General features: G+C 53.0%; 2 protein-coding genes, 3 non-coding genes and 1 pseudogene across 6 annotated transcripts; 2 read left to right on the top strand and 4 right to left on the bottom strand.

The window, feature by feature from the left end:
* Window positions 1-784: 784 nt before the first annotated feature.
* On the bottom strand, window positions 785-858 carry LOC136541080 (small nucleolar RNA Z267). The gene has a single exon (XR_010780183.1). It is a non-coding gene; the product is annotated as a small nucleolar RNA Z267 (small nucleolar RNA).
* A 104-nt stretch (window positions 859-962) lies between these two features.
* LOC136541128 (small nucleolar RNA snoR122) lies at window positions 963-1,040 on the bottom strand. The gene has a single exon (XR_010780224.1). It is a non-coding gene; the product is annotated as a small nucleolar RNA snoR122 (small nucleolar RNA).
* Window positions 1,041-1,112: 72 nt separating this feature from the next.
* On the bottom strand, window positions 1,113-1,202 carry LOC136541083 (small nucleolar RNA R44/J54/Z268 family). The gene has a single exon (XR_010780184.1). It is a non-coding gene; the product is annotated as a small nucleolar RNA R44/J54/Z268 family (small nucleolar RNA).
* A 1,274-nt stretch (window positions 1,203-2,476) lies between these two features.
* Window positions 2,477-20,483, top strand: LOC136538184 (protein POLLEN DEFECTIVE IN GUIDANCE 1-like). Of its 2 annotated transcripts, XM_066530165.1 has the most exons (11): window positions 2,477-3,209; window positions 3,633-3,784; window positions 4,195-4,298; window positions 16,557-16,645; window positions 16,775-16,848; window positions 16,922-17,072; window positions 17,351-17,518; window positions 17,956-18,053; window positions 18,151-18,273; window positions 19,786-19,854; window positions 19,945-20,483. In XM_066530165.1, the coding sequence occupies exons 1-11, from the start codon at window positions 2,633-2,635 to the stop codon at window positions 20,143-20,145; spliced, it is 1,806 nt and encodes a 601-aa protein (XP_066386262.1). In that variant the 5' UTR covers window positions 2,477-2,632; the 3' UTR covers window positions 20,146-20,483. The 2 variants fall into 2 exon arrangements, with proteins under 2 accessions (XP_066386262.1, XP_066386263.1); XM_066530166.1 differs by lacking the exons at window positions 19,786-19,854; window positions 19,945-20,483 and adding an exon at window positions 18,597-19,755.
* LOC136513231 (uncharacterized) lies at window positions 13,883-15,946 on the bottom strand. Its single transcript, XM_066507230.1, has 2 exons — window positions 14,859-15,946; window positions 13,883-14,123 (listed from the first exon to the last, which is right to left on the bottom strand). The coding sequence occupies exons 1-2, from the start codon at window positions 15,866-15,868 to the stop codon at window positions 13,883-13,885; spliced, it is 1,251 nt and encodes a 416-aa protein (XP_066363327.1). The 5' UTR covers window positions 15,869-15,946.
* A 412-nt stretch (window positions 20,484-20,895) lies between the features above and the next one.
* LOC136538183 (probable methyltransferase At1g29790) lies at window positions 20,896-22,488 on the top strand (annotated as a pseudogene).
* The last annotated feature ends 1,181 nt before the right edge of the window (window positions 22,489-23,669 follow it).

The following is a 23,669-nucleotide window of genomic DNA, read 5'->3' as shown; positions in this document are numbered from 1 at the left end:
GGACGAGGACGAGGACGAGGAGATCGGTGGTGGACGCCACCACGCAGCGCGGGCCATCGTGTTGCACCCATGATCGCAAGACGGGGGCGGGGGGCAGCTCGTGCTGCCCACTGACGACGCAGATGATCCCGACCCCATGATAGCACTCGATCGATTTGTATTTGGTTAACAGGTTTGTTTGCATTGATTCCAGCGTACTGGAGTATCAATTTGCAGAAAACTCCATTCGTTGAGTAACAAAGAGCCTTACTACAGCAAAGGACACTACTACACAAACTTTACTGGAGGCGGACGTTTTCTGTTTCCCGCGGCGGGCAAAGCCGTCCGCCGCGGCCTAGATGCCACGGTAAATCGTGGCTTAACCGCGGCGGGCGGCTTTGCCCGCCGCGGTTAACCGATTTACCGCGGCGGGCGGTATAACGTGCCCGCCGCGGTAAATTATTTAAAAAAACAAAAAAAAAACCAAGAGCCCGTCGGTGAGCCCATTCTCGAGCCCACCGACGAGCCCGTTCCCAGCCCAATACCAGCGCCACCGCACCTCGCTGGATCCGCCGCCGGGGTCTCCTCCTCGCCGTATCCGCCGCCGAAGAGGTCATCCTCGCCGGATCCGCGGCCAGGGAGGACGACCTCGCCGGATCTGCGGCCAGGGAGCGCAGATCGGCCGGATCCGCGGCCGTGGACGAAGAGGAGGCCGGACCTACGTCGTGGACGACGAGGGCATGACACGAAGAAAAGATCGTCGAGATTATTGAACTGATAGGATGCAACAACGATTATTGAACTGCAAATGCCTCAGATTTAAGTTTATTTCACGGCGAAAACGCTACAAAGTATATTTAACACCATCATAGGCAATTTGCTCGAGATAACTTATCAGACCAAAGGAAAACAGAACCAGAAAGAGAAAAAAAACAAACAAATTAATCAAATTCAAAAGAAAACAGATTGCAGATCTAAAAGTCTGCCTCAGTGGTAGTGACAATTTGTAGATCGTCATGGAACAATCCGATAATACGTGCATTTGTTATGCATCATCGGTAGCCAATTACCAGGAAGAAGAAACAGATCTCGGAAAAAATACAGAGAAACGAGATTTGGTTTTGGGGAAGCCAAAAGCATCAGAGAGATTCCCATTGAAGACTTAGTCTATCACGCCCAGAAAAGGGTTCTGATGTCCCTGTCTTGTTCTCGTCACCTGCTCCCATCTAATCCCAATCCAAATCGCCAAGAAAAACGATCAAAACAGTAACCAAAGATCCGGAGAAAAATCGGAAGAACATGCTGAAGCAACACGGCACAGCACGGATCGGAGCCGCTACCCGCAGGCCGAATCGAATCGAGCGAGGCATGGGGAGGTGGCTGCGGGGGATGGGGTGGAGGAGCAGTGAGATAGTGGAGGGGATGGGGAGGGGGAGTGAGAGAAGAGGGAGGGGCGCTGCCCTGCTTGCCGGCTATGGAGAGGGAGAGGGAGAGGAGGGGCAGCGCCGCACGGGGAAGGACTGAGAGAGAGGGGAGGGCGACGACTGATTGAGTGAACGGGGATGAGTAAAACCCTAACTTTCGGTATATATACAATGAGCGGATATTGGGCCCAGATGGGCTGCCTGCTGGGCCACTATTTACCGTGGCGGACCTTATAATATGCCCGCCACGGTAAATAGATTTACCGTGGCGGGCGTCTTAAGACGTCCGCCACGGTAAATCTATTTACCGTGGCGGACAAAAATGTCCGCCTCGGTAAATAAAAAAGGCCCGCCTCGGTAAATCATGGCCATTAATCGCAGCGGGCAAAAATTGTGCCCGCCACGGAGGCTATTTTGGTGACGCTGCGCAAATTCATTTTTGTAGTAGTGGGAGTAAAATCGTTTGTGAAAAGTCGTACACGTGCCTGTAATTTCAATTCAAAGAAGAAGGGTTCTCCCGTTGTCGTGCAAATGCAATCTACCTTTAAGAATGGATGAATGAATGAATTCAGCGATGTTACTTGTAGTTGTAGCACAATTGTGGTTGTCTAATCTACTCCTGTATCATGTCACATGGGGAATTATCGTTTTTGTGTATGTTTGGGATTGAAGGACTAACAATTGTGACAATAAAATGCATAAAATTCACACATTATAAAAAGTGGAACGGATTTGGTTAATTTTATAGGAACCACAATTGCATGGAATATAATTTTTTTTGGACACCCGGTTTTTCTTAAGAACATTCGACGTGAGCCTGAAATGGCACGGCAAAAAGTGACTATAAAGATTATAAATTCCGTGAGGCACACCCCGGCCCTATATAGAATCAGAAAAGGAAAATTCTCTTTCCCAGAATGGCAGGATTACAGGATCCCATTGTCGTGTCATCACTCATCACCGTCTTCTCAAAATGCCAAAGAAATCCTTAAATAAAACCATTATTACAAAAACAAAAAAACATTATTACAAAAAACAAAAAACGATTTAGAAGCACATAATAAACGCGACCGGGAAAAGGGTAGTATTCTTCTCTGCGCCCGTTACTCCTCCCCCGCCTCCACCCATCGCCGCCGCGCGGCGCGGCGACGCCCAAGCCTAGGGTTCGCGAGGGGGCTCCCACCGCCTCCTCGCCGTGCGCCGCCCCGCCACCGACGCCTCCGCTTCCCATGTCGCTCCGATCCGGCGGTCGCCAGCTATCCTTCGAGCTCCTCGCGGGCGACCTCACCGCCGACGACCCGGACGACATCTCCCCGCGCTCTCTGCCCGACACCACATCAGATGGCCAGCGCCGGCGCAGGAGGCGGTCCAAGCGCAAGCGTGGGTTCCGGAGCCCCCCGATCGACGAGGCGGCCTCGGAGGGGGAGCAGCAGCCGCGCGTGGAGGGCGGCGGCGACTCGGCCGCGGCGTTCAGGGTCCCAGATCTAAGGTCGACTGCGGAGACGGTATGCGAGGGCTCGGACGCCGAAAGGTCTGCGGCGAGCTGCGTGACCGATGTTGGCGTGGAGCTGAGGCAGAGGAGCGTCTCCGGGGCCGGGAGGGTGTTGGCGGCGTCCGCGGATGATGGGACCAGCAGCTGCGGCAGCAGCACGCGGGAGAGCGCAGCAGCTGCTGCGGCGGCGGTGGCGGATGTGGCGGCCATGGCGTGGCGGCCTGAGGCGAATGGGGGCATGAAGAAGAAGCTGGAGAAGGAGTCGTCGCTGGATTGGGAGAAGTACATGAAGGATAATAGCAACATTCTCGGAGGTTCAGATCTCACTGTTCACTGTATGCTTTTTATTATGATAATTTGATGGTCCTTTCACCACTCCTCATTCTAGACAACACATTGTAAGGAGTTTCTTAGACGATTTCGCTTCATTTCTGTGATATGAACAAAGTAGAACATGATGCTGCCTGTGAAGTTTGTTGCATCCTAGAATTAGAGCATTAGGCTGGAAAGACGGTCACAGTCTGAAATACTAATTGCTGGTCCATTCTTGGTGGATTTTCATATCTGACTAAATCTGGGAGATCTGATCCAAAACAGAATAATTATTTTAGTGGACCAATTTTCATTGCACTGGTAGATTCAAATTCAATTCCAATTTAGTAGCGTGCTATTGTATATTGAGTCAACAAGCCCTATATATGCATATTCACACCTCTATAAACCATTTGATGTTGCAGAAGTTGAGCGCCTTGACAACTCACCATTCAGATATTTCCTTGGGGAACTATATGGTGGTAATTCACTAAGAAGCACAATTGCAGTGGGCAATGAGAAGAAGCGACAGCGGGTGTACAACACTATGTTTCATGTCCCATGGAGATGTGAGAGGGTATGCATCTGCACTTCTAATGGCAATACTTGTGGTACACCTCATGCATGTGATTTGACCTTTCGAGTATTGATGCTGTTCTAGCTTATTATCTTGCTTGATGTCAGGCATTGCTGGAAAATGGATCCAATATGCAAGAGTTATTCACAATTTGACATTTTTTAAATAATTAATTTTGCATGTTGATGAAACCAATAACTCACCATGTACTTTTGACTGAACAATCATGAATGAATTCTTGTCCTGGTTTGGGTATTGATAGGCAAAAATGTATATTGACTTAAAAAAAGGGTAGAATGTGCTGTGATGAACTTCATACTTGGTTATGTGTGTACTTAACATGTTTCAGGAGTTATTATGCACTTGTTTGTGTGATGAGAGAGATGTTTGATAATGGTAAAATGCTGCAGCTAATTGTCGCAGGATTCTTCGTCTGCTTGGATTCCTTTCTGTCGTTGCTTACAATTATGCCTGCACGAATTGTTATTACCATCTGGCGGGTGCTGAAGACCAGGTGGGTTTGCAATTTTACTGTGAATTAAATGAAGTATGTTCTAGTATTTTAATTATTTATTGCATGAAACAAATTTAGACTGAACTGTTGTTTAGCAACATATTGGCAGTGCGGAGACATTCTGTGATATATGATTGTAGATTCTGATTAAGCTTGATGTTGTCTTATATGATGTTCATAAAAAGTTAACTCTTAGTGATATAATTTTTGTTTTAGATAATTGCACCTAAACATTACTTGTTGAGCCAGTCTTAGGGTACCTGTTCTGGTTCTGGTTGGGAAGCTTCTGCTTAAGCTAGTTAACCTTGCTCATAGATCTTATCACATAAACCTAGTACTCTGTTGTAGTGAAAACTTAATGCACTTTGACCATAGCTTTCTGATAAGCTAGTTTCTATTGGATGTATAACCCAACAATGGGAGCTTTAGTACATTTGGGATTTACAAGTATGATTTACTTTTTAGTATATTAACTTTTTTTAGAGAACTTGCATATGGGAACTTACTTTCTAGTTAAGATAATCTCAGTTTGAACTGCAGCAGTGGCTATCTGAAAGAAATTGAGCTCCTTGTACAGTACATGATTTACTTTGAGAGGAAATATGAACCATTGAATAATTGCATAAATAGAGATAAACTTCTTCGAAGCAATACTTCACAACACAAGGCAAAAGTGATAGAGAAAGGCCAAGAGGCTTAGATTGCTTAATGAAGAGTTTACAGGAGTATTACATATATATAGAGAGACTAAGCTAGAGAGTTAATGATGGATAAGTCTCATGTGTGGCTGGTCTTTGTGGGGCTATGATGCTCACATGGTCATGGTCCTTGTGGCTGTTTTTCTGTTTTTAGGACAACATCTTAGACTAGAGGACATCATCTTAGACTAGAGGACAGCATCTTAGCTAGGACAGCATATTAGCATCTTAGACTAGCATCTTGGCATATGCTTGGCTGGCTAGCAGCCTATAAATATGTAACCCCAACCCCTCAGGTTGGCATGGCATTTGTGTGAGAAATAGACAAGAAAATTGCCCCAACTCCTAGTGTCATCCTCTCTCGATGAGAGTAAGAATTCTCCTACTACCAAGAGTGAGAATTCAGCGACTAACAACTGGTATCAGAGCCGTATTATCCTGTAGCCTAAGCATCTCTTGCTCATCTTCTCTCCCAGCCCCACGACAGCCCCAGCTGTTGGCAGTAGCAGCTCCTCCGTCCGCTCCTGTTCACTCCTCTCCTAGCTCGTCTGAAGCAGCCCTCTCCCCACGCAGCAGCCCCCCGGTAGCGCGTCATGTCCGCAGGGCAGTCTCAGCGCTCGGTCGCCTCGAGCACGCGGCGTCGGCAGGAGGCCGAACTTGCCGCGGCAGAGGAACGCGAGCGAGCGGCGGCAGAGACCGCTGCGGCGGCGGCAAGGGCGTCGAGGCTGGCAAGCGGCGGAGCTGGCAGCAGCCAGAGCGGAGGCGGAGGCAGCGGCGGCGGCGAATGCAGCGCGTGCGGCGGCGGCGGAGGTCGAGGCTCTGCGCGGCAGCATCGGCAGCTCCATTTCCGCTGACGACACCGCCGACGCGGACCTCGAGCTGCTAGGGAGGGAGGCAGCGCGAGCGCAGGCGGCGCAGTGGGCAGCCGCGCACGTCCACGAGCGTGGCGGTAGCCCAGACAGGCGCAGACGCGCCGGCGGCGCTCCTGGAGGAGGCGCGCACGGCGGTGGCGCTCCTGGGGCAGCCGCGCACGCCCACGAGCGCGGCGGCAGCCCAGATAGGCGCGGACGCGCCGGTGGCGCTCCTGGAGGAGGCGCGCACGGCGGCGGCGCTCCTGGAGGAGGCGCGCACGGCAACGGTGGCGGACGGGTCGATGGAGAGCGCGGCCTTCACAGGCAGCGTGACTCTCTCTCTCCCCGGATCGGTACCGACGGGTCGATGGAGAGCGCGGCCTTCACAGGCAGCGTGGCTCTCTCCCCGGATCGGTACCGTGGTTACCACGGGCTCCAGGCTGTTGTCAGGGACGTCGGTCCCGGCGGTGGGTGGCCTACCCTCACCAAGACCAACTACGTCGAGTGGGCTGCGGTGATGAGGGTAAAGCTCCAGGTGCGGCACATGTGGGAGGCAGTCCGGTATGGCGACGTCGACTACGACCTAGATCGACGGGCGCTGGATGCTCTCATCGCTGTAGTCCCGCCCGAGATGCAGTTCTCGCTTACCAGCAAGCGGACTGCCAAGGAGGCTTGGGACGCCATCGCTGCGGCACGCATCGGCAGCGACCGCGCCCGCAAGTCCACACTGCAGGCACTTCGTAAGGAGTGGGAGAACCTGGCCTTCAAGCCAGGTGAGGACGTTGATGACTTTGCTTTCCGTCTCAACACTGTTGCAGAAGATGGTGCAGTTAGGCGACGACACTTACGGCGAGGAGAGAGCTGTCGAAAAGCTCTTCCGCTGCGTCCCCGAGAAGTACAAGCAGATGGCTCGCTCGATCGAGTCTCTGCTGGATCTCTCCACGATGTCGATCGAGGAGGCGATAGGTCGCCTCAAGGTCGTCGACAGCGATGAGCCACAGTCCCTCTCGGGGCCCATCACCACTGGCGGGAAGCTCCTCCTCACTCGGGAGCAGTGGCTTGCCAGCCAAGGTGACCGGAGGAAGGGGGAGCCTTCTTCCGCGACAGGCGGCCGCAAGCGTGGCAAGCCACGCAAGGCGCGCAGAGACACCCAGGCCGGGGCGCGAGGACGTGCCGAGGGTGATGTCCGCGGAGGCGCCCAGGGTGGTGCCGCCGGCAGGCACAAGCCGGCACGAGACGACGCCTGCCGCAACTGCGGCCAGCTTGGCCATTGGGCCAAGGACTGTCGACAGCCACGACGCGGCCAGGCCCACGTCGCATAGGCGGAGGAGGAGGAGCCGGCTCTGTTCATGGCACATGCCAGCATCGAGCTACCTCCAGCGGCACCGGCCGCAGCGGCTCTCCTCCACCTTGACGAGCCAAAAGCACACGCCCTCCTCGGCGACAGCTCCGGCAACGACAAGACTGACGGGTGGTGCCTCGACACCGGCGCCACCCATCACATGACCGGTCGACGGGAGTTCTTCACCGAGCTTGACTCTAGCGTCCGAGGCTCCGTCAAGTTTGGGGATGCCTCCGGCGTGGAGATCAAGGGCGTCGGCTCCATCATCTTCACCGCCGTGTCTGGTGAGCACAGGCTGCTCACCGGAGTCTACTACATCCCCGCGTTGAGGAACTCCATCATCAGCTTGGGACAGCTGGATGAGAACGGTTCGCGCGTGGTGGTTGAGGACGGAGTCATGAGGATTTGGGATCGTCGTCGTCGCCTTCTTGCCAAGGTATCCAGAAGCGCAAATCGACTCTACGTCCTTAACGTGCAGGTGGCACAACCCCTCTGTCTCGCTGCTCGTCGGGACGACGAGGCGTGGCAGTGGCACGAGCGTTTCGGGCACCTTCACTTTGAGGCCCTGAAGCGGCTCAGTGCCACGGAGATGGTGCGAGGCCTGCCGTGCCTCGACCATGTGGAGCAGCTCTGCGACGTCTGCGTGTTGACGAAGCAGAGGCGACTCCCTTTTCCCCAGCGGGCGAGCTTTCGAGCCAAGGAGAGGCTCGAGCTCGTGCACGGGGACTTGTGTGGCCCGGTGACACCGGCCACATCGGGAGGACGACGCTACTTCCTGCTGCTCGTCGACGACCTCTCCCGCTACATGTGGGTGATGGTCCTCGGCAGCAAGGGAGAGGCTGCGGACGCCATCAGACGCGCGCAGGCTGCTGCGGAGGCGAAGTGCGGCCGCAAGCTGCGCGTGCTGCGCACCGACAACGGCGGCGAATTCACGGCGGCTGAATTCGCGTCGTACTGCGCTGACGAGGGCATTCAGCGCCACTACTCCGCGCCGTACAGCCCGCGGCAGAACGGCGTCGTCGAGCGGCGCAACCAGACGGTTGTGGGGATGGCTCGGGCCCTCCTCAAGCAGAGGGGGATGCCGGCTGTCTTCTGGGGAGAGGCGGTGGTGACGGCCGTCTACATCCTCAACCGCTCGCCTACCAAGGCGCTCGACGGCAGGACGCCGTACGAGGCTTGGCATGGGCGCAAGCCGGCGGTCTCCCACTTGCGGGTCTTCGGCTGCCTCGCGTTCGCCAAGGAGCTTGGCCACATTAGCAAGCTCGACGACAGGAGCACTCCGGGAGTGTTCATCGGCTACGCGGAGGGCTCGAAGGCCTACCGCATCCTCGACCCGAAGACACAGCGTGTGCGCACGGCGCGCGACGTTGTGTTTGACGAAGGGCGAGGATGGGCGTGGGACAAGGCAGTGGACGACGGCTCGGCTCCGACGTACGACGACTTCACTGTCGAGTACGTCCACTTCGAGGGAGCTGGGGGACTAGGCAGTTCTTCGGCGAGCGCGTCTACCCCAGTCTCCGAGCCTCCACCGACCCCGGCACCTGCTACTCCGACAGCACCACGCTCTCCAGCCAGGACCTCGGCTGCGATGATCTCTTCGCCGGCTCCACCACAGCCGGCAACGCCACGCACTCCAGCACCGACAGGCACCACTCCGGGCACGTCTACTCCACCACCAGCTCGTGTCGAGCACGGCCCGGTTGAGCTCGCTACTCCGCTCTCTCACGACGAGGAGCGCGTCGACGCGTACCACGACGGCGAGCCGTTGCGGTACCGTACGGTGGAGAACCTTCTCGGCGACCAGCCGGTGCCGGGACCGGTGCCTCACGACCTGGAGGCGCAGTTGCACCTTGCGTGTGACGACGGCGAGCCTCGGTCGTTTGCAGAGGCCGAGAGACACGCGGCATGGCGCGCCGCGATGCAGTTGGAGATGGATGCGGTTGAGAAGAACCGCACCTGGGAGCTTGCGGACCTTCCTCGTGGTCACCGCGCGATCACCCTTAAGTGGGTGTACAAGTTGAAGAGGGATGAAGCCGGCGCCATCGTCAAGCACAAGGCTCGCTTGGTGGCACGAGGTTTCGTGCAGCAGGAGGGGGTCGACTTCGACGACGCCTTTGCTCCCGTGGCACGGATGGAGTCCGTGCGACTCCTTGCGCTAGCTGCCCAGGAGGGCTGGCGTGTTCATCACATGGACGTCAAGTCGGCGTTCCTTAACGACGACTTGAAGGAGGAGGTCTACGTGCACCAGCCGCCGGGATTTGTGATCCCCGGCAAGGAGGGCAAGGTGCTCCGCCTGCGCAAGGCCCTCTATGGCTTGCGGCAGGCACCGAGGGTGTGGAATGCCAAGCTGGATTCCACGCTAAAGGGGATGGGTTTCGAGCAAAGCCCGCACGAGGCGACCATCTACCGACGGGGCAATGGAGGTAATGCCCTGCTGGTGGGTGTCTACGTCGACGACTTGGTGATCACCGGCACCAAGGATGCGGAGGTGGCGGCATTCAAGGAAGAGATGAAGGCCACCTTCCAGATGAGTGACCTGGGGCCTCTCTCCTTCTACCTGGGAATCGAGGTACACCAGGATGACTCTGGGATCACGCTTCGACAGACCGCCTACGCCAAGCACATCGTTGAGCTAGCTGGGCTCACCGACTGCAACCCAGCTCTCACTCCGATGGAGGAGAGGCTGAAGCTGAGCCGCGACAGCACGACGGAGGAGGTGGACGCTACGCAGTACCGGCGTCTTGTGGGGAGCCTTCGCTACCTCGCCCACACACGGCCGGACTTGGCATTCTCCGTCGGCTACGTTAGTCGGTTCATGCAGCGACCGACGACGAAGCACCAGCAGGCTGTGAAGAGGATCATCCGCTACGTTGCGGGGACTCTCGACCACGGCCTCTACTACCCGAGGTGCCCTGGGGCGGCACACTTCGTCGGGTACAGCGACAGCGACCACGCCGGCGACATCGACACCAGCAAGAGCACGAGCGGGATCCTCTTCTTCCTCGGCAAGTGCCTCGTTAGCTGGCAGTCGGTCAAGCAGCAGGTGGTGGCCCTGTCCAGCTGCGAGGCCGAGTACATAGCGGCCTCCACCGCTTCGACTCAGGCGCTCTGGCTCGCTCGACTGCTTGGTGATCTCCTCGGCAGAGACACTAGAGCGGTGGAGCTCAGGGTGGACAGTAAGTCCGCTCTGGCCCTGGCAAAGAACCCCGTGTTCCACGAACGTAGCAAGCACATCCGGGTGAGGTACCACTTCATCCGAGGCTGTTTGGAGGAAGGGAGCATCAAGGCGAGCTACATCAACACCAAGGACCAGCTTACGGACCTGCTCACCAAGCCCCTTGGGAGGATCAAGTTCCTTGAGCTCTGCTCCAGGACCGGGATGGTTCAACTCTCCCACAAGACGACGCACAAGACTTAGGGGGAGAATGATGGATAAGTCTCATGTGTGGCTGGTCTTTGTGGGGCTATGATGCTCACATGGTCATGGTCCTTGTGGCTGTTTTTCTGTTTTTAGGACAGCATCTTAGACTAGAGGACAACATCTTAGACTAGAGGACAGCATCTTAGCTAGGACAGCATATTAGTATCTTAGACTAGCATCTTAGACTAGCATCTTGGCATATGCTTGGCTGGCTAGCAGCCTATAAATATGTAACCCCAACCCCTCAGGTTGGCATGGCATTTGTGTGAGCTTGTGTGAGAAATAGACAAGAAAATTGCCCCAACTCCTAGTGTCATCCTCTCTCGATGAGAGTAAGAATTCTCCTACTACCAAGAGTGAGAATTCAGCGACTAACAGTTAAGAGGGGGGAGAATCCCAGGCAGCACTAGGTGGAAACCCAAGAGGCAGCCGATATACAATAAATGATAGAGGAAATAAATACTCTAACACCCCCCGCAGTCGGAACGTCGTTAGAACGAACGTTCAGACTGGAGCGAAAATCCATAAAGACAGAAGAAGGAAGACCCTTGGTGAAGACATCGGCGAACTACGACGTGGTTGGAACGTGAAGTACACGGACAGCCCCAAGAGCGACCCGTTCCCGGACGAAGTGAAGGTCGATTTCCACGTGCTTGGTACGCTGATGCTGAACGGGGTTGGTGGAGAGGTAGACGGCGCTGACGTTGTCGTAGTAGACGAGGCAGGCAGTTTCCAGAGGATGATGTAGTTCCTGTAGAAGTTGCCGCGGCCAGGAGGCTTCGGCGATGCCGTTGGCAACTGCTCGGTATTCGGCCTCAGCGCTCGACCGTGAAACAGTGGGTTGGCGTTTGGATGACCAGGAGATGAGGCTGCCATCGAGGAAAACAGCATAGCCGGAGGTGGATCGTCGGGTGTCAGGGCAGCCAGCCCAGTCAGCGTCGGTGTAGACGATGAGCTGAGTTGGGGCGGAGCGGGGAATGACAAGACCAAAACTGATAGTGCCCTGAAGGTAGCGAAGAATCCGCTTGGCAGCAACAAGATGAACTTCCCGAGGATCATGCATGTGCAGGCAGATTTGTTGAACAGCGTACGCGATGTCAGGCCGGGTGAAAGTGAGGTACTGGAGAGCACCCGCAAGGCTGCGATACAACAGAAGGGCCGGCATCAGTAGAAACTTTGGCACAAGTGTCAACAGGAGTGGAACAGGGCTTGCAGTCGCTCATGCCATGGCGAGCAAGAATATCTAGAGTGTACTGACGCTGTGAGAGGAATAGAAGGTCTTGTTGTCGCTGAACTGCTACGCCAAGAAAATGGTGTAGGGAACCTAGATCCTTCATGGCAAATTCCTTCTTCAGTGCGTCAATCACCCGGTATAAGAGCGGCTGAGAGGAGGCTGTAACAACAATGTCATCCACATATAGGAGCAAATAGACTGTCTTAGTGCCGCGGTGATAGATGAACAGGGAGGTGTCGGACTTAGCTTCAGTGAAACCCAGAGACAGCAAATAAGAAGCAAACCGGCTGTACCATGCTCGCGGTGCCTGCTTCAAACCGTAGAGGGACTTGTTGAGCCTGCAGACGTGGTCGGGAAGAGCATGATCGGCAAAACCAGTGGACTGAGAGCAGTATACTGTTTCTGACAGAGTACCGTGAAGGAAAGCGTTCTTGACATCAAGTTGATGGATCGGCCAGTCCCGGGAGTGAGCCAGAGTGAGGACGGTGCGAACGGTAGCGGGCTTGACGACGGGACTGAAAGTCTCATCGTAATCGATTCCGGGGCCTTGTGTGAACCCACGGAGGACCCATCGAGCCTTGTATCTGTCCAAGGAACCATCAGCATGAAACTTGTGTTTGAAGATTCATTTCCCGGTGACCACATTTGCCTTGGTAGGCCGAGCAACGAGATCCCAAGTGTGGTTGTCCAGGAGGGCAGTGAATTCTTCTTCCATGGCCTGATGCCAGTGCGGATTAGCAAGAGCATCACGGTAGGAACGCGGAAGTGGGGATAGAGCCTCGGTGTGTAGAGCAAGACGAGGCTGCTTGTATCCGGACTTCCCGCGAGTCGCCATGCCATGAGAATTGGCAAGTGGCGGGATGGAGACCGCCCCTGCTGGCAGTGAAGAACCGCTCTTGACGTAGCGTGGTGGAGAGGGAATCATGCCAGAGCGTCGAGGAGGAGCCCCATCGGGGGACCTCGGTGGTGAGCTGGGTGCGGGGGCATGCCGTGTGGAGACGTGGACGACGGGCGGCTTGCTGAAGGAAGGAGCCGGGGGCGCCTGTACATGGGGCGCCGTGGGCACCGGTACAGGGGGCACCGTGGGCGCCTGGACAGCGGGCGCTGGTGTAGGGGATACCAAGGGCGTGGCGAAGCCGGGTGGAGGAGACTGCGGCGCTGGTGTGCCTGATCCTGGCGCTGTGGTACCTGAAGATGCCGGCTGGGAGGGAGCCCGCAGAGATGCAGGTGCTGGCGGGATGGCAGCAACGCGAGGGGTTCCTGTAGGTGGAAAAGGGACTAACGGAGGATCGTCATCAGTTAGAAAGTCCAGTTCGTGTGTGGGTGGTGAGGGCCGGCGAAGTGAGAAGGGAAACGTTGGCGAGAGATGATGACACGGTTTGTGGCAAGGTCGAGGCACCTGTAACCTTTGTGGTCGGGAGAGTAGCCGATGAAAACACATAAGGAAGAGCGCGGGGCAAGTTTGTGAGGAGTAGCGGTGAGATTAGGGTAGCAGGTGCATCCGAAAGCCCGGAGATCATGATAAGAAGGGTGAGTGCCATAAAGGGCGAAGAAGGGAGTGCTCATGTTCAGCGTTTTGGTGGGGAGGCGATTTATGAGGTGAGTGGCAGTAGCAAGGGCATCGGCCCAGTAGAAGGGGGGCATGGATGCTTGGAAGAGCAAGGTGCGGGTGACATTGTTGGTGGTGCGAAGCATGCGTTCGGCTTTGCCATTTTGTTGCGAGCTGTAGGGATATGACATGCGAAGGGAAACACCTTTGGCAAGAAAGAAAGCGCGAGACGTGGAGTTGTCAAACTCACGATCGTTGTCACATTGCACGGATTTGATGGTTCAACCAAATTGAGTGTGCACATAGGCGAAGAAATTGGAGAGGACAGTAAAAGTCTCGGACTTTAATTGAAGAGGAAAAGTCCAAAGAAAATGAGAGCAATCATCGAGAATAACGAGATAGTATTTAAAGTCGGATACACTGATAATAGGGGAGGTCCACAGATCACAATGTATCAGATCAAAAGGTTTGGGTGCTCTAGACAAGGAACTAGGCGCCCAAGCTGACAAGCATGGCAGATGGAGTCTTCTGTGGACTTGCTGCAGAAAATGGAAGATGACTGAGCGAGACGCTAAAGGGCAGCCTTGCCGGGGTGGCCGAGACGACGATGCCAGGTAGTTGGAGGAGTGGCCACAAGAGCACAAGTATCAGTAGGTGACGACGGGAGCTGCAAGGTGTAGAGCGGCCCTGAGCTGTTACATCGAAGGAGGATGTTCCTGGTACGGAGATCCTTCACAGAGACACCAAGAGGGTCAAATTCCACAGAAACAAAATTGTCAGTGGTGAATTGACGAACGGAAAGCAGATTTTTAATGATGTCAGGAGCTAGAAGGACATTGTTGAGACGGAAAGGGCCAGGAAGGGTGGAATATTCGGTGCCAACAACCGGGAGAGTAGCACCGTTTCCCACAACAATGGAGGAAGGAAAAGAGGAGGATGGAGAAACGGTAACCATACCATGGTTGGAGGCAATGTGAGACGAGGCACCCGAGTCGATCACCTAGTCCGAGGAGTTCGGAGGCGGGGTGAGGGTGACGGTGCTGAAGGCGTTGGCGAGGGACTGTTGGTCCCATGGTGACCAAACTGGGGGCGTCGGAGGTGGTGCTGGCGTCCAGGCACGAGGGGGTGCCTGGGTGGGCGTCTGGTGGTACGTCCCCTGAGTCGAAGGGTAGAAGGTTGGAGGCACGCCGGCCACCAAAGCATGCTGCTGCAGCGGTGGCGATGCAGATGGTCCAGGACGGGGAGGTGGACCGCGAGAGTCGCCGGGAGTTGACCCAGGCCACATGTGGATGGACCCTGTCCACGGATTGAGGAGGGAGGGCCACTGGGAACCGCCTGGGAAGCTGCTGGTCGAGCCTCCTTGGCCACGGCCGCCACGGTGACGCCGGTCATGGCCACTGCCATTGCCAGACGAGCCCCCCCCCCCCCCCCCCCGGCGTGCTGTTGAGGGCGCGGGTTTGCAGACCCAGAGGCCGGTGGGGAGGCAGGTGGCTTGCTGAACGAAGAGGCGACGAGGGCCGATGGAGGCGCTAAAGGAGGTGCCATGTTGAGCTCGGCCAGGCGCAGGTCGGCGCGGACGTCCGCAAAGGAAGGAAACGGCTTCTGGCGTGTGATGAACTGCGACATGAACTGGAAACGTTCATTGAGGCCGCGCAGGATGTTGAGCACCAGAGTACGGTCATGGACTGGCTCACCCAGATCAGCAAGGGCATCAGCCATGCCCTTCATCTTGCGGCAATAGGCGTCGATGGAGAGAGCACCTTGGGAGAGGGTGCGGAACTCAGCATCAAGGAGCATGGCGCGTGACTCGCGATTGTTGAGGAACTGTTGTTCGATATCGAGCCACGCAGCCCGAGCGGAGACGCCGTCACGCTTGTGGATGACGTCCAGAAGGTCGGTGGAGATGGTGTTGAAGATCCAGGAGACGACCACGCAGTCCATGCGGGACCATGCTGGGTCGGTGACTCGGGAGTCGTCACTGAGGACGTGATCCTTCAGCGCGAAGCGGCCGAGGATGAGGAGGACGTAGCCGCGCCACTTGGAGTAGTTGGAGGACTGGAGGTCCAGAACAATCGGAATCAAATTCTTGATGTTCTGGACAGCAGCAGCCTGGCTGTGCAAATGAACGATGGTTGCGGCGTCGGAGGAGAAAGAGTGATCGCCGCCGTCCTGAGAGTCGTCGTCGTGGAGGGAGTTCGGGCGGAGACGGTCCCGGAGTGCAGCGGCCTGCTGTTCCAGAGCGTCGGCCTGCGCGCGCTCCTTCTCGAGGGCGTCAGCAACGGCACGGACGCGATCCTGCGCGGCAGCAGCAGACTTGAGGAGGTCAGCCTCCGTCTGAAGCTGCTGGCTGCGGTCGGTGTTGGTGGAGTGCAGTGAGGCGGCTTCCTCCTCCAGCTTCTGAGCGGCGGCGAGAGCTTCATCACGAAGCTTGATCGCGGTAGCCGCGATGGAGGCGCCAGAGGTCGAAGTAGCCATGGGCGCGCGGCTGGGGCACTAGGCGCGACGATGAGGGCAGCACCAGGCACGCGGGCGGCCGAGAAGGACCGCGGAAGACGGCGGCACTGGGCGCGCGGGCGGGAAGGTGAGGGGGCGGGCGCCAAGAGGAGCGGAAGCAGAGGGATCGGTTTTAGTCCGATACCATGATAGAGAAAGGCCAAGAGGCTTAGATTGCTTAATGAAGAGTTTACAGGAGTATTACATATATAGAGAGAGACTAAGCTAGAGAGTTAAGAGGGGGGAGAATCCCAGGCAGCATGCCGGGAGAGTTCCTAGGCAGCACTGGGTGGAAACCCAAGAGGCAGCCGGTATACAATAAATGTAGAGGAAATAAATACTCTAACAAAAAGTATTATTTGTTTTGCCTTTTCCAATCAAGTGTCTAGTTTATGCTTGGTATCCTCGATTGTCAATATTAGTTTACTGGGTAGATTGGCTTATATACTGATGTTCTTAGCATTTATTATAGTAAACTGAAACCACCAACATTATTTACTGTTTTACATCATTTCCTGTTCTGATGATCTACATGTTTGTAGTTGTGTCTTTTCTACCATTGACTTGTTTTTGCCAGCTTTAGTTTTCACAAAGGCACTTTTTCCCATTCAGTCCCTCTTTAGTGGACATGTTAGATCATGTAATCATTTATCCAATGTATTTGTGACAGGAAGTTTCGGCGGCCAAATGCTGCTGATTTATCAGATTATGGATGTTTTGTAGTTCTAACCCTTGGAGTTGCTTCTTTGCAAATGATAGGTTAGCCCCCCCCCCCCCCCCCCCCCCCCCCCCCCCCCCCCCCCCCCCCCGTTTTTTTTTTTGCTTGAACAAGCGGACATCCTACGTATTTGATAATCCACCCACAATTATTCTTTTTTTTTGTGTCAGATATTAGCTTAATTTACCATGTCATTCGTGGTCAGGGCACGATCAAGCTTTATGTCGTATACAACGTACTAGAGGTGAGTATACTATTTATTTAAAGTATACATTTATTATTAATATTTGTGTGCTTGACGTGTGTTTTTGTTTTAGATCTTTGACAAACTCTGTCAATCATTCGGTGAGGATGTGCTGCAAGTTCTGTTCAACTCAGCTGAGGGGTTGTCAGCATGCTCGACAGATAATGTGACATTTGAACTGATGCGGTTCATTTTGGACGAGGCGATAGCCGTTGTTGCATTTGATATCCTTTTCTGCAGTTTGCATCAGTTAATTTCACTTTAAATGGTAGATGCAATTTGAATTAGAATCAGTTAATTTCACTGCCTAATGATAAAGGTCACACACAGATCTGGTGGTGAATCTAGTGATTGCAATAGCAAAATTTTCAATTGAACATACAGTGGTATGGGTTTGTTTGACATCCATGTGCTCTAATTACATTGTAGATTTAATTGTATTATCGCTACTGCTGCTATTTTAATATAAACATCGAATTTTGAATTCCTTAACAAGTTATACTTGTCCATTCATTTGTCTTGTTAGCTCAGGCGATCACCCTGTCAACATGTATTATTGCCCACAACAATGCATTATTGGCTCTACTGGTATCAAACAATTTTGCTGAGATAAAAAGTAATGTATTTAAGCGTGTTAGCAAAGAGAATCTTCATAGTTTGGTATACTATGGTGAGTGTGCTTATGATTTATACGCATATTATTCCAAACAATGTACTTTTGTATTTATTCTTTGATTCTTTACCTGCTGAGCTACTTGCTGTTTTCATCATCTTAGTCCCTTAACCATGTCAAAAAATGCTGAGTTGGACTTCATTAATGTTTATCTACATAGGCTTCTTTGCAAAAACTGAACCATCCACAAACAGCTTTTTGTACATTTTTATCAATGTAAGGTTCAAAACCATTTATGTTACACAGGATCTAAACACCTAGCTTCAATCAGCAGTTTGATGGCAAAAATCAAAATATGTTCTCTAAATTCAATCATCATGTTCTAAATTTAGCAAACTTCATATTCACCTTTGTTCAGTCTTACATGCTGTTATTTTTGATAATTAATTCATATGAAGATGCAGCTTATTTGCTTATAACATTATAACTTGCAGACATCATTGAGCGATTTCACATCACGGCCTTTCTGCTATTTGTTCTTGCTCAAAATATCTTGGAAGCAGAGGGTCCATGGTTTGACAGCTTTCTTACTGTAAGTTTAGTATTCTTCCATTTTCAGTACCTCTAATGCAAAGATTATTTTATCAAATCGAAAACTCGTTCAAACATTTTGTTTGTTATCACTGCAGAATGCGTCATTGGTTTTTTTGTGTGAAGTACTTATCGATGCTATCAAACATTCATTCCTTGCAAAATTTAATGAGATAAAGCCAGTTGCTTATTCAGAGTTTTTGGAAGATCTTTGCAACCAGGTGAGGCGCTGATGCTTATCTCGATTCTATCCGTATTTCAGGCTTAATGATGTGTGCCATTTGATACAATCATACAAAAATGGATAACTAAGCAACAATTAGGTAGTTGAACATCTTCATCAAAAGTAAGAGGTACTTGATTATTGTTATGAAGCTAAACTGTTAAAGAAAATAAAACATACATGCACAAAAGCACAAAACAGTTTAATTTTGTTAAGTGACATGTACTTTGTGACGGCTGTACTATTGCTGCATTGCTTACTGGATTTCTGTAATTCTGTCAGTGAATTCTCTGATGGTACTGTGTTACTGTATTCTATTAGGTATATTTCTCCTAATGCCAGTGTTTGCAAATGAGGTCACAAGAGACATACAAGGGGACATCCCTTGGTGTATGCTTTTCGCGGACCACGTAGTGCTAGTTGATGAAAGCCGGACAAGAGTGAATCAAAAATTGGAGTTATAGCGGGAGACTTTGGAGTCCAAAGGTTTTAGACTCAGTAGAACTAAAACTGAGTATATGAGATGTGATTTCGACACTACTACTCGGGAGGAGGAAGATATTAGTTTGGAAGGTCAAGTAGTGCCTAGGAAGGATACCTTTCGATATTTAGGATCAATGCTACAGAGAGACGAGGATATTGATGAAGATGTTAGCCATAGAATCAAAGCAGGGTGGATAAAGTGGCGCCAAGCATCTGGTGTCCTATGTGACAAAAGGGTACCACAGACGCTAAAAGGCAAGTTTTATAGGACGACGTTTAGACCTGCTATGTTATATGGTGCCGAATGTTGGCCTACGAAAAGACAACATGTTCAACAGATAAGTGTTGCGGAAATACGTATGTTGCGTTGGATTTGCGGTCATACAAGAAGGGATCGAGTTCGGAACGATGATATACGTGATAGATTAGGGGTAGCACCAATTGAAGAAAAGCTTGTCCAACACCGGTTGAGATGGTTTGGACATATCTAACGGACACCTCCAGAGGCACCGGTGCGTAGTGGAATCCTAAACCAGGATAGTAATGTGAAGAGAGGCAGAGGAAGACCGAGACGCAGAGGAAGACCGAAGTTGACTTGATTAGAGGCAATAAAAAGAGACTTGAAAGGATGGAATATACCCAAAGACTTAGCCTTAGATAGGAGTGCTCGGAAAACAGCTATTCACATGACTGAACCTTGATTGCTTCTGCTGGGTTTCAACTCTATCCTACCCCAACTTGTTTAGGACTTAAAGGTTTTGTTGTTGTTGTTGTTATTGTTGTTGTTGCCAGTGTTTCTAAATTTGTTTTATATGTTAGGATGCATTTACTGAAAATGTCAACTTGCCATTTGAACTGATGATTGACATGCATTGTGCATTAGTTTTCAATATATTCTAGGTCCTTGGGGCACAGTTTCCCTGCTTTGATTGGTTGATCATACCAAAAGTTTGTGGCATTGAAGTTCGATTGCCCAGAATTTGAATATTATCCATTAAACCACCATTAATGGCCATATTCTCTACAGATTTTGAATGACAAACCTGATGACCATAAGAAGGACCTAACATTCATCCCCCTTGCCCCAGCTTGTGTTGTAAGTACACGCCCAACTATCCATGCTCTATAGTGCCATGTTACATTGTACAGACTACTTACATGGAAAAAAAATGCCTTGTTTCTTCAGGTAATTCGTGTATTGACCCCGGTATATGCTACCCTCCTTCCTGCTGGCCCATTTATCTGGAGAATATTCTGGATTTTACTTTGGTCAGTTCTGACCTATTTTATGCTCGCCATATTCAAGATAATCGTGGGATTGATACTGCGCTGCCTTGCAAATTGGTATGTAAATCTACGGCTCACAAGAAAACAACATGTGGATTGAGTACATGGCATTCACAAGAAAACAACATCTCTGAGAAGACATTTTGCTGTGGTGCATGAAGTACAGCAAGCACTGCACCTGCTGAGAGTTATATGACAGAAGTATTGCTAGTATAGTACAGCACAGATGAATATTATAGTATCTTCTTCTAAGGGTTTTGTCGATTCGAGGAACAAATTAGTCCAATTTTGTGGTGTTTACGGTTTATTTCTGACCTCCGTTTGTGCATAGCTCAGCTTCATCCTAAATTATCTGCTGTCACCTAACCAAGATGTTCTGATCTGTCATGTAAGGCATGCTTATACATTTCCTTCAGGAAAAAAAAAAACTATCTCATATTTCGTGTTCCACATCAGCTCGACAAGATTTGTTCGCATTGCGTCTGTTTTTGTGTGCTATTGTCTGGTGCATGTCTTCGCGATAAGATTTGTTCATTATCATTGTCCCAATGCACTAGCTTTGTTTTTTTGCAGAGTGTGGCACGTCCGGGTTTCATTGCCACAAAGCCATAACTACAGGGTTTAATCGCACAACAACGTTAACAAGCTCTCGAGACAAATTACAGAATAGCTTTTCTTTTTCTTTTCTTTTCTTTTTCCTTTTTTTTTTTTTTGTTTTGGGTACTTCAGGTCGGTTCGAACCATGGATCAAAAATCATGATCCAAATCTACCTTTGACCACTGACGAGTTGGGTTAGACTTTTTGTTTTCAGATTGGCTAGATCTGGTAATCAGGTTGGGTGGGCCACGAACAGGTCTCTGAGCCATTTCCCGACGTGAAGAAATTACCGTGTGTGTAGCTGTAGCGCCTGCAAACCGGGGCCACTACAAAGTGCGAAGTGGCCGACGAGGCGACGACCCGCCCCTCCGGCCTCCGGCCTCCGGGCCTCCGCCTGTTGCTTCCTTATCCAGCAAGCCGGGCTCCAACTCTGAGCAAAACAGGGGAGGATCAGAAACATCGCGTCGAAAACACACCACTCGGTAGTCGTTACTCGCCCGCTTCTCCCACCGGTTCGGGACTTCGGGTCTCGGCTCTCGCGGATGCGGACATGTGCGCGCTTCCCCTACTTGGTTACTCTACTCGTAGTCGTGTCGTAGGCGCTCTATCTTCGCGAGGCCACCTGGGCCTTTGTTCCTCCCACTCCGACCAAGCGCTCGCAAGCTCGGGCTCCATGTCCATCACAAGGTTGGCCGCGTCGTACGTGGACCCCGGCACCGGAGTCCCCCTCCGCCGCGCGATCCTTTACGTCGTCCTGCTCCTCGGCTCCAACCTCGCCACGTTCCTCCTCTCCTCCCACTATTCTTCCTGCGCGACGCCTCCGGCCGCCGCGGCGGCGCCGCCGAAAATGGCTACTCCAACGACCACCACCGTCCCGGAGAAGCCGGTGGACCTCCCGCTGGAGTTCCACGCGTTCGCGGGGCCGCACGCGCTACCGTACGGGCGCAACGCCACCTGGGGCACCGCCGAGCTGCGGCCGCCCGTGGGCCACCCGTGCCTGGCCTTCCCGGACCTGCTCGCCGCCTTCATGTCGTACCCCGTCAACGGCTCCTGCCTAGACGACGAGCTCCCCGCGCAGCGGCTCCTCCTCCGCGGCTGCGAGCCCCCGACGCGCCGCCGCTGCCGTTCCCGGACGCGCTCTGGTCCACGCCGCCCGACCGCTCCGTCCACTGGTCCGCCTACATGTGCAAGTCCTTCCGCTGCCTCGTCGACCGCGCGCGCTCCCCACGCTTCGACGACTGCAAGGACTGCTTCGACCTCGCCGGCGGCCCGGAGCGGTACCGCTGGCTCAACGCCACCGGCAAGAAGAGGAACCCGCTCAACTTCTCCATCGACAAGGTGCTCGCGTCGGCGTCCCCGCCGGGCTCCGTCCGCATCGGGCTCGACATCGGCGGCGGCTCCGGCACCTTCGCCGTGCGCATGCGCGAGCACGGCGTCACCGTGGTGGCCACCATCGTGAACCTCAACGGCCCCTTCAGCTCCTTCGTGGCCGCACGCGGGATCGTGCCGCTCTACGTCAGCGTCGCCGCGCGGCTGCCCTTCTTCGACAACACGCTGGACATCGTGCACTCCATGCATGTGCTCAGCGGCTGGATCCCGCCCGCCGCGCTGCAGTTGGCGCTGTTCGAAGTGTACCGGGTGCTCCGGCCCGGCGGGCTGTTCTGGCTGGACCACTTCTTCTGCGGGGAGGCGGAGATGGCGGCGTACGTGGATGCAATAGAGAGCGTCGGGTTCGGCAAGCTGAGGTGGGTGACGGGTAGGAAGCTCGACAAGGGACCGGAGAGGAAGGAGATGTACCTCTCGGCATTGCTAGAGAAGCCGCTCAAGAACTCGTGGCGCCATTAATTCCGGTAACTCTTGATCAAAGGACGGAGGTGGGATAACAAAGCCACTGTGATTGATGCGATCCTCGCTGAGGCAAGGAATGCACTGTTTGTTGACTAGATGGCTTGCTTTATTTTTTACAGGAATGCTATATAACACATGTGTGTTTCTTGGTTTGTTGGCACATGAATTTTGTGTATGTTGGATTGTGACGTTGGATGTGGTCTGCTGTCTTTGCCTCTGACCTGTGGACCTAGATGTCGACGCTAGTTTTGATTTTTTTGGGAGTCACGCCCGATTCAGTGGCGTCCGTCCCCCACCTCCCCCCACCCCCGCTCCATTTTCATCCAGGACTCTTTTCATTTCGTTTCGGCTTCTTCTAGGTGACTCCAGGCGACGCGCCGCTCTGCTTGGGACCGGCGAGCTTTCCCTCCCACTCTCCCAGTGACCCAGTCCCAGATCTGCCACTCCTCTGTCTCCTTCGGCTCCCTAGCAGCCTCCCACCACGCGTGGAGCACCGGTATTTGGATGCGAGTCGACGGTGGGACGCGCTGACTGCCGACTGCAGGGGATCTGAATCTGGCGCTGCTGGCCACACGCCCTTCGATACGCTCCAAGAGGAGGGAGGGGGAGCAGGGGGAGGGGTTGGGCTGCTACTGCGATGAGCCGACCCCACCGCCGCCACAGCTCCTGCAGGCATCGCCGGTGGATGCGGACGAGACTATGGAGGACAAGGATTGCTGCATCTTCAACGAGTGTTTCTTCTGGTACGTTCCGGACCGACCTCTGTGTTTGTTTGCTGAGTGACACTGACTGGTCTCAGATTAACCTCTGTTTTTAGCACCCCAGACTACATCACGCCGGAGACGCCGCAGGTGGCCAACGAGTTCGACGAGGATGAGGTGGAGAGGTTGAGGTTTTTTCCCCTTTTTGAGTGTGGGTATTTGTCATTCCAGTGATAGTGTGATGAGTTGAGTTCAGCTCCATTTCACCTAAATGTTTGCCTGGTTTTGTTTTTGTGCAGGAGAACACCCCTTGCCCAAAATCTCCGGAGAAGTCAGCGAACCATCGAAGCAAGGTGTACAGAATGGTATGTGAGACTTCCACTCATCTAACTGATTACCAATTAATTGGAATGTTGAAACCGTTTCTGCCACAGTATCCAATGATCTAACTGTAATCAGTAACTATTTTAAACTCAA

This window comes from Miscanthus floridulus, chromosome 2, assembly GCF_019320115.1.
Source record: "Miscanthus floridulus cultivar M001 chromosome 2, ASM1932011v1, whole genome shotgun sequence".
Classification (NCBI taxonomy): domain Eukaryota; kingdom Viridiplantae; phylum Streptophyta; class Magnoliopsida; order Poales; family Poaceae; genus Miscanthus; species Miscanthus floridulus.
Note: the sequence above shows the minus strand (reverse complement) of the source record. Positions and strands in the feature narration are given on the sequence as shown.